Source organism: Hyperoodon ampullatus (assembly GCF_949752795.1).
Source record: "Hyperoodon ampullatus genome assembly, chromosome: 14".
Taxonomy (NCBI): Eukaryota; Metazoa; Chordata; class Mammalia; order Artiodactyla; family Ziphiidae; genus Hyperoodon; species Hyperoodon ampullatus.
Window position 1 is genome coordinate 8,913,918 of NC_136927.1, and position 13,910 is coordinate 8,927,827.

Here is a 13,910-nt window from a genome sequence, read left to right on the forward strand (position 1 = left end):
TACACTTCTTCAAGCCTTTGGAAAGTTTCTGGGTATGTTTAAGAAGTTGTGGTTTTAAAATGAATAATCTTGCCCCTTGGTTTCATAGGCAATTGAAAAGCTACAGGCTGGTGCCCTTGCAACAGATGCAGTGACTGCAGCCCTGGTGGAACTTGAGGTATTTCTTTTCTCTATTTGTTTCATGTAAAATATTTGTGAGTTTATGTTCATTATTCTTAAATGACGTGAAAATGTTGTTTAGTCAACCATCAATTATATGACCAGCGTTTCTCAACAATATTAACAAGGTATGAAGAAGCCAGTGATTTTGTTAGGTTGTTCTCATTGGAGACTTCTCTGAGTAATATAAAAAAGTTGGTTAAATTCATTTTTCCCTGGTTTTGTGAGATTCATGAATACAAGTTACTGGTGACTGGATGCTTGAACTTCCTGAATATTTTCAGAAGAAAAATTCCTGAAGTTAACACCTCCTGAAAGTAATATATGTTCTGTTGTTTAGAAAACAAAAAATTCCAACTGTCTAGAAGTGTCCAAAGTGGAAGGGGAAGTTTCCTCACAAACTTAGCAGTTGGATATATATCCTGAAGCTGTGCTCTGTGAGGTGTGTCTTGTCCAGTGTGATAGGTTGGTCTCCAGTTAATTGTGGACATTGAGGAATTCATTGAGGAGGTTCTCAAGTTCGCTGTAATCCTTGCTCCTCCAGAGTGAGGGTCTCTTAATTTTCTTAATCTGGAACCCCGAGGATGAGTTTGTCCAGGGGATACTGAGGGCTTCAGAAGACTGACTTCTGTTGCTCAAACTTAGAGAAGGTAGATTAGTGTAAGTCAGTTTAGAGCAGTGGTCCCCAACCTTTTTGGCACCAGGGACCAGTTTCGTGGAAGACAGTTTTTCCACAGACGCAGGGAGGGAGGAGAGGGGATGGTTTTGGGATGATTCAAGCGCATTACATTTATTGTGCACTTTATTTCTGTTATTATTGCATTGTAATATATAATGAAATAATTATATAACTCACCATAATGCAGAATCAGTGGGAGCCCTGAGCTTGTTTTCCTGCAACTAGATGGTCCCATATGGGGGTGATGGGAGACAGTGATACCCGAAGTGTGGCTTATGTCCAGTCTACTCCGCAAGATGCAGCTTAATTGTCACTTGCCACTCACTGATAGGGTTTTGGTATGAGTCTGCAAGCCATTGATTTATTATGGCCTCTGTGCAGACAAACCTCTCTGCTAATGATAATCTGTATTTGCAGCTGCTTCCCAGTGCTAGCATCACTGCTTCAGCTCCACCTCAGATCATCAGGCATCAGATTCTCATGAGGAGCACGCAACCTAGATCCCTCGCATGCGCAGTTCACAGTAGGGTTCACGCTCCTATGAGAATCTAATGCCGCTGCTGATCTGATGGGAGGCGGAGCTCAGGCAGTAATGCGAGCAATGGGGAGCGGCTGTAAATACAGATGAAGCTTCACTTGCTCACCCACTGCTCACCTCCTGCTGTGCGGCCCAGTTCCTAACAGGCCATGGACTAGTAGCAGTCCATGGCCCTGGGGTTGGGGACCCCTGGTTTAGAGAACAGTGAACAAATAGTTATTTGCTTGAGAAGATTACTAGGGGAATCAAATAAGACATGAAGATAAAACAGGGATGAGTTTGAGGGAGGAGGTGTTGGAGTAGACTGTCCCCAATTGACTGGATTAGGCTCTCATATCAGGGCACCTACCCTGACAGGCCAGGCCTTGCTTTTACCTGCAAAGATTGCCCAGGAGTTTACCAAAAGTCCTAGACATGTTTTCTGTATATTCCCCTGGTTAATTGCAGAGTTACGCTTTTAATTGTGCTCTGTAGATTTTACTCTATCTTGTTAACACTTTGAGCTTGGTCCTAGGGTATGTAGTCAAGAAAGGTGAATATATATGGTGGGCACCAGTTCCACTGTAGTTTGGCCCCTGAGGTGTGTGACTTGGCGATATGTGGTCTCCTTCCTGCTGAGACTGATACATCTTATACCAGCTCTACCAATCAGCAGCCATGAGTCCCTGGGCACCTCACAGACTCTCCTTGACTCAGTTTACCCATTTATAATACGGGGATGATAATTTCTACTTTACAGAGTCGTGAAGATTGAGTTAACATACGATAATCGCTTAGAACAGTATGAGGCACATAGTAAACACCTCGTAACTGTTAGTATCTATTACTATTGTGAGGTGCTTTGGAAATTATATATATGAGGTGAATATTTATGTTAACTCTTTACATTGTCAAAGGAAAGTTAATTATATGTTGTGGGTAAAAGGGCAAAAGTGACACAAGGAAGAAGATTGATGTGCTTACCACCAAATCTTACCTTTACTCAAAACACACACAAGGAAAGCTTCATCTAACTTAATTCAGTTATTAATTGCAAATTACTCTTCTTTGTGTAGAAGACGATGTCCTGAGGTTACAGGTGCATGGAGCCCATGTGGGTCTGGGGAGAGAAGATTAATGAATAGCTGGGTATATATTGTACCATAATGGCAACTATGAATACAACACTGAGTAAAATTAAGTTTTCCTTTTTCTTTTCATCTTTGAATAACTTTAATTTTCTCAGGTCCTACTTATATCATGCCCAATATTTCATTACATTTTTCCCATGATGAATCAATCCTACTTTTAGAGTTTACTTATGTATACTTAATAATGATTTAAAATACATTTTGGAATGAGTTACATGTGAGTAAATGAGCTTTATAGTTTTGAATGATGACCTGTGGTTTTTAAGAGTGTGGATATGAAGGTTTTTAAGAAAACAAATGTGTTCTATTATTTTGATTGGACTATGTTATATGGCCTGAGTGAGTTTAGTGTACTTTCCTCCCTTTAATTATTAAGTTTGGGGAAGAACTTCAATGAACTATCTTGAAAAATTCATTTTTATCTGGGATCTTTGATTGAAATATATGTCAGTAGTTTAAAGGTTAAGGCTACACTAACTGGAGGAATTTGCCTGAATCTTAAGAATTATGTTGGAAGTCATGCATATACTGCCCCCTGCAGTATCAGTCACCTTGCGTAACTGTGATTCATCACCTTTGAATAGGGTGAAGTCTTCAAATAAAGAGTTTAATCAAAGAGGTATTGTAATAGTTTGAGTCAATGGAAAGATATATAAAAATTGGATTCTTGTATTTTCTGGACCTAGAGAAATATAAGTAACAATATTAAGTCCTTTCAGCCAACTGAAAATTCCCACAGAATCTGATTTATACTGTGTTATGTTTAATTTGAGAGTAACCACTTATCTTTAGTTTTGATCAATCTATTTAGTAGAGCTAAGTTTTGTCCTAATTATCAAATAGATATGGGCGATCGTTATACTTTTGTCTTTTGACTTTGGGATATACTTTTGACTTAAAAAATATACTTTTTAAACTTGTTTGTTACATTATTACTTAGGCAGATATCTAAAATTGGTTTGAGTTTCCTGAGGACTTTACTAACTGTAGATTGAAATGACTGAAATGGTTTAATGGTCCTTATTGGCTAGAAGGGGTATCTGGCCTTGTATTTTGGAAAATATGAAAATTTGCATTTACCCAAATAGTGAAGGGTACACTGACCTCAACTTGTTGCCACGGAGGAGGAAGAGACAAGGTGAAAGAAAAGAAAATTTATAATAGAGAAAAATGTGTTTCAGTGGCCTCTGTAACTTAACCAGGCTACTTAGACAAATCATTTTTGAGCTTTTCTTGGAATCCCATTCCCTTGTGTAGTTTCATTTTTCTCATCCACCAGGACAAACAAGTGGTGTTATCATAAGACTACAACTTCTGGGCACCAGAGGGAGTGTCCTCTTCATTCAAACAAGGGGTCGGGGGCATGCGCGTAAGTTCCTGACTAGTAAACTGACTAGCTTCTTCCTTTGGGGTTTTGGGAGGGAAGGTGGCCATTTGTATGAGAGGTGTTCTGCAGTGTGGAGTTGAAAATGAGATGATGCCAAAGTGCATTTTGTTTACCTTCAAAATGTGGCGAAGGAAATGGAAAGGTCAGTTTTATAGATCATATTTTAATAATTTATTGTTAAAGTGATTTGGTTCCATTGTTTCATTTAACTATTAATAGTTTTTTTGAGATTCTTTTTATAACTGACGGGAAAGGGACTTCTATCAACCCTGATTTTCCTCACAGCAGAGAAGATAAATTTGTGAAACAATTTGATCTTCATATCTAGGGCTGTGCCTTGGCAGACAGTTGTTTTCATGCCTGCTTTTGAAATAGTTTTGGTTCGGGTAGTGACAGTAGATTTAAAATTCTAGACCATAATTTTGCACATTTCACATGTATAGCTTCTGATATGAATTTCTTATGTGAGAAAATTAGATATAGATCTGGGTGAGTCATGATGCCACTGCTAAAGTAGAGAGCTTTTCATAGATTCTGACAGAAAATGAACTCATAAAATGCTTACTGAGGCGCCCTTTGCACATCAGTATATTTTTCTTAAGAAGTACAAAGATGTGCTTTAAAACGTTCTAATAAGGAATAATAGGTGAAATATGACTGACAAACTTTTTTTTTTTTTTTTTTTTTTCCTGGTATGGGGGCCTCTCACTGTTGTGGCCTCTCCCGTTGTGGAGCACGGGCTCGGGACGCGCAGGCTCAGCGGCCATGGCTCACGGGCCCAGCCGCTCCGCGGCATGTAGGATCCTCCTGGACCGGGGCACGAACCCGTGTCCCCTGCATCGGCAGGCGGACTCTCAACCACTGCGCCACCAGGGAAGCCCTGACTGACAAACTTTTGAGAGGTTACTTGTTTTGTGAGGAAACTGATGAATCTGGCTGGCTGGCTGGTGTACCCTTTGAGAGATTTTGGTTAATTCATTTTGAAAACATTATTTTGGTAGGTAGGATACTATGCATTAGCAATAGTGATAGATATAGCTTTTAAATTTCATATAGTGAAAGGTAAATTGCACAGGCTCCCTTGTTAAAAATGTTTTGTTGAACTTATGTTATTCTAAGTGGACCCTGCTGTTCTTTTGTTGACTTGCTTCATTCTTTAAGTCTTCGTATGGTCAGGGGAGATGGTAATTCATGGTCGAAACTTGTTTATTGTCCAAATGCTTTAGCATTTAAAGGGCAGTTTATATTGGGCACAAGTTTTTATGTCTGCTAAAAATGGTCCATTGTCTTTGGATCTCTATATAATCCAATATGATGCTTGCTTATAAACTCTAGAAATTCCTTTAAAAAGTAACTTCTTATCCAGATGGTTGATAGTTTGGGGTGTGAGAGAAAACATGTAGGTATTTGCATTACTGTATATTTATATTATTATATATAATATTGTTATGCATTTATCTGACCTCTACATCCTGAGATGTAGGGCCAGCTCTGCATGCATTTCTATAAAGCAGGGGTCTCCAGAATGTCATCACCATTGAGTAGTCTGTTGTTGGTGGACCACAGCCCAGGCCTCTGTGCAGCTGCAGGATTAGGCCACACACCCTTCCCTTGGCCTTATACTTCTGGCTGGAATTGTTTGTGTGCCTCAGGGGGAGAGTAGGCCTGCCAGTCCCTGGGATGCTTAGGGGTCATGAAGATGGTGTGGCTTGCTCCTGGCATATGGGCATATCTAGGATGGGAGGGAATATTGGGAAGGTCTGATATAACCCCCTTTCTCTCGCCAAGCCTGTAGCAAATTCAGTTGTGGGGTTTCTTTGTGATTAGATGCTTAACCACACCTGCTCCCTACCCCACTTCAGTGTTTGGTTTTTGTTGCAAAAAAGTAGGGGCGTCTGTTTTACACTCACTTATGTTTATTTGAGAGGTTAAAAATTATTTAAATAAATGAGCATTTTTGTTCTTCTGCACATTTTTATGTTTTGCAGAAATCATCTTTTCATATGCAAAGGGTAGCTGAGTATTTCAGTGGTTCCTTGCTCCCTCCTCCCCTCCCCTCCCCGACAGGGCTGAACACATTGGAAAGACAGCTCGATGCATTTAGCTCACATACACACAAGTGCCCATTAAGCATGTGACTGAGGAGTCTCATTTTAGACCTACTACCCCTGAAAGTCTCATTTTTCTCTTCCATCGACAATATCTTTTATTCTCTGTAATGGGGAGGGGGTTCCTGTTTTTAAGTATGCGAAGCAAGGAGTTTTACCTTTTCTACTTAGTAGTACTTAAAATGTTTTCATTGCATGACATTTGGATTTTGACTTCGGATGCTCTTTTTACTTTTTTTTTTTTTTTCAACTTGGTATCATTGATTATTTCAGTCAAAGACCCTATTTTGCTGTCTGTTTAGCAGTATTTCCAGGGGTGCTTCAGTATTTCTGTGTATTCCAGCTGTTTATAGAGTCTTTATGTTTCTCTGCATTTTTTTTTATTTTTTTTTTTATTTTTTGAGGTGTACACACACAGTTACACTTCACGGAGTTGCATCCAGCCAAGTGTCCATGTTCTTCTTGTGAAGAGGCAGAGAAAAATCACCTCTCCCAAGAATTTCCACCTTCTGACCAAGGGAAATGTGTCCTGAAGAGCTGTACGCAGATGGGAGGCAACTTGTTTGCTTGTTCTGCTGCTATAGAGCATTGAGTTAATTAGAAGACAGGCTGTGGGTGGCCAAGTGCAGACAAAGAAGCACCAGACAGAGCCCAGTTAGCCTGGGGCAGTAAAAGTAAGTTACACTCTTTTTAAAACACTTTTTTTTGAGTACTGATGCTGATTCTTGCCTTTAGTACTAAGGGGCAACTTGTAACTTACTGTTTGTGTTTACACAGTAGATGCATCTGTTCTTTTCCTCAGACCCTAGAAACTAAACATGCTCTCTAGCACAAAGTACCTGCTTAATTAAGGAAAAGCAGTGATTTTTTTTCTTTTAACTTTTTTTAGAATAAAAAGAGAACTGAATCAGTTATTACATTTCAGATTAATTTTTACACCACATCAAAACTGTGTATTAGTTTTTGGTCAAGTCAAAACACTTAAGTACAGAGCTTGTTATGTTACAGAGCTTGGTACTGACGGGAACATGGAAACAGTTTCACCTTTTTCTAGCCATTTCTTTTTTTTTTTTTTTTTGTGGTACGCGGGCCTCTCACTGTTGTGGCCTCTCCCGTTGCGGAGCACAGGCTCCGGACACGCAGGCTCAGCGGCCATGGCTCACGGGCCCAGCCGCTCCGCAGCATGTGGGATCCTCCCGGACCGGGGCACGAACCCGCGTCCCCTGCATCGGCAGGCAGACTCTCAACCACTGCGCCGCCAGGGAAGCCCTCTAGCCATTTCTTGATGAGCTCTGTGAAACTTATCAGATGAATTCATCTTGGCTGAATCTGGTAGAAGGTATGGTCTGAGACCAGACTTAGCAGTTCTAAAGAGCTTGTAGCTTTATGTATGAGCCCTTGTTTTGCTCTGGGAGTTATTATTCTCCAAGAATATACTACATTGTAGAATTCAGCTTTGAGCTACTTAAAGTTTACATTGGTAGTGTAGTGGACTTGGTGGTAATTCTGTGTTTTGGTTATGTGGCAGCAATTTAGACTTTTGATTGAGTGTAAAATGCCTTCTTCTAGATTAATAGAGATGTTAGATTTATTGGCCCTTGGATTTATAGTGCTGTGATTATTGAATCATTTCGTATGTGTCAGGTGTGTGTGTGTGTGTGTGTGTTTGGATCTATATTCTTTGGGGCATCAATTTTATAATCTAACATCTACTGGTTTTTTGCTGTTTTGCTTTTGGTAATGAAGGGCTAGGCTAAGAAGATTTTTCTATGCTCAGCAAAATCACAAGTTGATATTATGAAGGTCAATCTGAAAGACTGCCTTTGATTTTAAGTTTTTGTCTATTTCTCAAATGTAGGACTGTATTCAGAATCTGGAAGGGAATGAGGAGGAACTTAAGTTACATAATTTTTAGGAATCTCATCAGGATCATATCCTAAATCCTGCTACAAAGCAGAGCAAAGCATTACTTCCTTTTTTTCCCCGCTCATTCTCTCTGTCTACCTGCCGTCTAATTTTTATGTGTACAGCAGGCTTTACCTAAGTGTTAGAATAATGAAGGATTGCATCTCCCTATAGCAGAGCAAACAGCTTAAAATGGAATCCTAGGCATCCCAGTTGAGAATAGTGCTTTGGCCATTCCCACTGCCAGGGAGTTTTTACTGGCAGTCATTCCCACTCAGGGTCCAGCCTTCTGCACGGTATACTCATTTCCTGACAGTTCATGACATGCGTATAACATAGGGTATCAACACTATAACATTTACTAGCCTTCTCAGAAAATTCTGAGTAGGGAACTTATTTTTGTTTTCCTCTTTTGGAATATGTGCAGATGTTAACATTTTCTAGTGGGTTGGAAATCTTTTAAATAAAAAGCATAGTTATAAGTTACTACTTATAAGTTAGTGACACCCCTCTCACCCCTCCAATCTACCATGTCCTCACTTCACATTTGATAGAAGAATGGTTTACATTATTATAATTCCGTGGTCTGTTAGGTTCTTTTTGAGTGATATTTCCATATTATTGTCAGCGTGGTTAAAAGGTATAGTTATTTAGGTTGAAGGGAAGTATAAGTAGATGCCAAGTTTGGCTTTACTAGAGAAACAGCTACATTTGTCTTTTCCTATTGTAGCTCATGTGGAAAAGACAATTTCAGGTACCGTGTGCGCTAACCTCCTCCTGGACATCGTAAAGAATCCAACTAAAACAAAGTTTAAAACTATTTCAGATGTGCAGGTCTATGGAAGCCAATATTTTATGTTAGAGATTTGTGTTATGTTTGACAAGTAACTCTTTGTACTGCAATTCTGTGGCTTTCAATTAAAAAAAAAACCATGAAAATAAACTGCTGTGATGTGATTTTTCTACTTAATTTTGCTATGTCTTTATTTGCAAATTAGGCAGATTAATAATGGAAAGGAGGTGAATACAGGTAGGCAGTGCTTTTTTATTAAAATACTTTTAATAATAAATTAGAGAAAAAAGGTGGTTCTGTTTTTTGACAGAATATTGCATGCCAGATCAACAAATGCTCTAATGAACAAAAGCAATATTTGATGCATTTATTCTAAATTTCTGTTCCATAGAAGAGCTTGGACACTTCAAGAAGATCATTAAAAAGTCTTAGTTCCTGGGCTTCCCTGGTGGTGCAGTGGTTGAGAGTCCGCCTGCCGATGCAGGGGATGTGGGTTTGTGCCCCGGTCCGGGAGCATCCCACATGCTGCGGAGCGGCTGGGCCCGTGGGCCACGGCCGCTGAGCCTGCGTGTCCGGAGCCTGTGCTCCGCAACAGGAGAGACCACAGCAGTGAGAGGCCCAAGTCTTAGTTCCTAATACATATGCTGTTGTGTGTTAGTTTTTTTTTTTTTTTTTAACATCAACTATGTTTTTTGGTGTGTAATTGAACAGTTAAAAAAATGAACTGTCACAGATAATAAAACTGGGTATTCAACCTACTATATTTGACTCAACTGTTCACAGAGTGTGATGCAAACAAATGTTCTCTTAACTTACATCCAGCATGGCTAAAATATTACTTTAACACATGTTAAAAGTGGAGCACTGTAACTTTTTGGCTAGATACAATTCCGGGCTGTCTGAATTGAGTAATTTCCTCAGGCATTCCAACTTTGATCAACCACAGCACGAACTTTTAGCATGTCTGTAAAGCAGCCAGTGCATCTGTAAATATGTCCCGAGGTAGAGAGAAAAGAGAGAATGCCAAAAGAGAAAGAATACTTTCTGTCGTTAAGGAGCAGTTACAGAATGAAAATGGAGTTTTTTGTTTCCCTAGGAACTCTTTTTAGATGATTGAGCCTCTGATGTCTAAGTATGCCCTGTGGTTCTGTATTAATGAATGAAAGATACTTCATTTGGGCCTGATAGAAATGTCTTCTGGCTCACTCTGCTGAAATGTACTGGTTAGAGTTCATTTATTCTTTAACTTTCCAGTCTTTATTAATATAGTATTAAGTGGCTAAAAACCTAAATATACACAATAGCATGTATCTCAGTAAATCATGTCTTAATTGTTTATAGCTAGTATTTGGGTGAAAATATTCTTATATGACCCTGTTTTAGAGAATAACTCTAAGAACAGACAGCACCACTGAAGAAGTCATCTCTTTGCTTTCACCACATGGAGGAAAATAGGTTTTTCTGGGTTTTATCTTCAGTGACCTAGAAGTGAATTTGCAAATATCTACTGGTTTCTGTACACAAACTAGGAAATTTATAATGGTAAATTGCCCTCTTGGACACAGCATGCTTATATCACATGGATGTAACTTCCTTGGAGATATTTTAAGGTGTAGTAAACCACTATTTGCAAACTGGGTGTTAAGTTGGATAATATGGCTTGCTTCTTTCTGACCTTGTTTTCTTTCTGACCTTGTCCTAGGATAACAGATACCCTGACCTCCAGTTAGCTCCCGTTGTGAAAATTCTGCTTTTTAGGTCAACATTGTACCAAACATCAGGAGGAATCCATCATCTTGTAATTTCTATGTTGCAGATCTCTTCTTATTGTCCACATTGTCCAATTAGTCAGCCATGGAAAACACAGTTAATCAGTTAAGTAAAATTTACTAATAGTGAAAAAGTTTTAGTATAGTTTCATACTCTTTTCATTGAGTGTTTTTTCAGAACTAGACAAAGGGTAGTATAGTTCGTAGATTTACACCCTTTAAGCACATTCCCTATATCCCAAAAGAGGTACAGAGAAGTGGTGGACAGGCAGGTTGGGGAGAGAGATGGAAAGGCAAGGCCTGGGTGAGCTAATGTGACTTTCAGAGGCAGGGACTTGAACGGATGGCTAAGTGGGTTACCTTGTTGCTGTTTCTTTGTTTACCCAAAATTTCTGAAGGCCATAATTTCTTCAAAATTCAATACTTCTTTAATTTCATGAGCCTACTGCTTTGAATTTAAAATCACTAAAGTTCACACTGAGAACGTGAGAGCCAACTTTAACAAAAACAATGTGATATTTGGTATCCAGTTTATAGATAGGTTCTCAGTATCCGTTAATTATTTTATGTGATTATCTCTTTGTCATTTTTTTTTGGTGTTACTCAACATTGATATTCCCCTCCCCCCATGTAACTATATAAATTTTGTGTGTGTTTGGGTGTTTTTGGTTTGTTTATTTTGCTCCAAATTACTAGCTCCAAAGAGAATACTGTGTATTTTCTCATCATTTTGACAATGGCAATTCACCATTGTATAAAGTTGTAGATGAAGTTGTCTATACTAATGGTGATCAAGGTAGTCTTGAGAAAAATAACATGATATTTCATTATCCTTCTTGTGGATTCTGGGTAGAAAGCTTGTCTGACTCATTTTGGAGAAGCAAAAAAGTATTATAAATTCCAATTGTCATAATCAGAAGACATGTGGCATTTCTGACCACTAACCTGGCTCTCAGTTAAGTGTGTTGACACAGGGTAGTTAGTCTACAACACAGATTAAATGGCTTACTTCTGTATTTATCATTCTTCTTGTTTAAGTAGTAAGAAGTACAAATATTCAATATTTTCAATATTCAACAAGGCATGAGAATGAAATCTTGATCCGTTGTTGGGACTGGCATTTGTGTCAAAGAGCTGCTTTGACTAAAATCTGTATTATGTGGAAAACTGCAGACTTACCAAAGCTGAGAGTTTGTATCTGGAGAAGCATGAGACCTTATTAACCTTTACAAAGTGAGGTTGCAGAAGAGACAGTTTACAAATGTGTGTTGATTAGTCCATAGACAAGTTCTTAAAAATTGGAATTTGTTGCCAATATTTAAAATCAGGAGACTCATAAAAACCTGGATTTCTAACTTCTTTTGAAAAAAAGTGAGATCTGGTCACATGGAACCTGCATTCTCTGAGGGTTGCAGTCTGCCAGGGCTGAGCAACAGCTGCCCCTTTTTAGTATAGGAAGCTGTGTAACTAAAACTATTTTTCAGCTCAAGGTACAGATGGAAATAAGGCTTGGACAGATATGCCAACTTTTGTGTTGTTGGAAGGCCTGAGAAAATGAACTGATGATTTAATTGGCCTCAGTTTTTTGCTCTAGAGTTTGCAAATTGTTGCAACAGGGATTTCTACCAAAAGTAAGAATAAGACTGGAATGAGCTTTGATTTGATTTTTAAAAATTGGAATTGGACTAAGGTATTAACTTATTATTTTGAAAATGAACTTCAAATCGAACTAAAGACTTTTCAAAAAATTTCCCACTGAAGTAGTTTGAACCAAAACCAAGGTATATCACTCCAAAGAGTTTGAGCTGGAGCAGAAGCAGATCAAAATACTCTGTGACCTGGCTAAGCATGAACTAAATTTTTCCTTTATTTACTTCTAGTTCCAGAAGTAAAATATTATTTTCAGTGATTGTGAAGAATGTACCAGAAATGACCATAAGTACAAGCATGTTGCACTGATTTCTGAACTTTGTCTTGCTAACCTCCTAAAGGATATTTAGCTTCCAACATCATTTGTCTTATCTTGATTCCATTAATTCTTGATGGAAAACATACTAAGAAAAATCATTGATTTGTGCATAATATTTGTGGCTGCATCTGTAATGATTACCTGGAAACTTTTGTATGTCCTTTCACCATTGACTCTCTCACATTTTATTAATCTTTTTTCCAATTCGTCTCATTTTTCTCCAGTAAAAGTTGAACCCTGCTTCCCAGAGTGGTTAGCTTTTGTAGCGTCTCATGACTCACTTGTGCTTTCTTACTCTCCACCTCCTCTGTGCTGTTGTTCACAGATGCCTTTACAAACCTCCTCAAGGTAGGGTTCAAGGAGAAAGTGAAGTTAAGCAGCTTGTGGAGTTCATGTAGATTGGAGTTTCTCAAGGAGAGGGCCATGGTCCAGCTGAATCAGAATCACTTGAGGTAGCTTGTTCCAAAAAAAAAAAAAAATGAAGAGTCCCTACCTTCACCCCACATGACCTAGGTCAGAATCTTTGGGGACAGGAATCTGGAAATTTTCATCCTTCTGATTAAAAAAAAAAAACTTTTAGCTTTGAAATAATTGTAGATTCATAGCAGTTGTAAGAAATAATACAGAGAGATCCCTTGGGTCCTTTACCCAACACTGATAACCTTTTTTTAAAAAAATTTGCCATTAACCTTTTATTTAAAAAAATTTACACTATAGTTTCAAAACTTTTTATTAAAGTGTAGTATACATATAGAAAAGCATACACATTTGTGGTACAGGGGCAGCTCCTTGAATTTTTTGGAGTGAACCAGCACCCAGATTGGGAAACAGCATTTGCAGCCCTCCAGAAGGCCCCTTGTGCCCCTTCCAGTCACTCCAGGGTAAAGCCTGTTCTGAAATGGAATCATGCAGTACGTATTCCTTTGTGTCTGCCTTTTTTTGTTTAATTCATAGAATGCAAAAGGTGAAATTCAAAGAACACAAAATTAGTCATTTTAAAGTAAATAATTCAGTGGCATTTAAACATTCATAATATCATGCCACCACCACCTCTGTCCTGTTTCAAAATATTTTTCACTCCCCAAAGGGAAGCCTGTACCCATTAAGCAGTTGCTCTGTATTCCCTCCTCCCCAAATCCCTGGCAACCACCAATCTGCTTTCTGTCTCTCTGGATTTACCTATTCTGGATATGTCATATAAATGGAATCATATAACATGTGACTTTGTGTGTCTTCTTTCACTTAGCATAATATTTTCAAGGTTCTTCCACATTGTAGCATGTATCAGTGCTTCATTCATTTCTGTGGAATATTATTCAACATTATTCATTTATATACCACAATTTGTTTATCCGTGCATCCACTGATGGACACTTGGATGGTTTCCATTCTTCTGCTGTGAATAGTGTTTGCTATGAATAGTGAACAGTGTTCCTGTGAACATTCCTGTACCAGTGTTTGTTTATCAAGTTA

General features: G+C 38.5%; 1 protein-coding gene across 1 annotated transcript in view; it reads left to right on the forward strand.

Annotated features, from left to right (window-relative positions):
• The window catches only part of TASP1 (taspase 1), a 297,011-nt gene that overhangs the window by 70,557 nt on the left and 212,544 nt on the right, over positions 1–13,910 (forward strand). Inside the window, exon 4 of the mRNA XM_079719460.1 lies at positions 89–157. Within this exon, the coding sequence (XP_079575586.1) occupies positions 89–157 (69 nt within the window). The remainder of the gene's footprint in view (positions 1–88; positions 158–13,910) is intronic.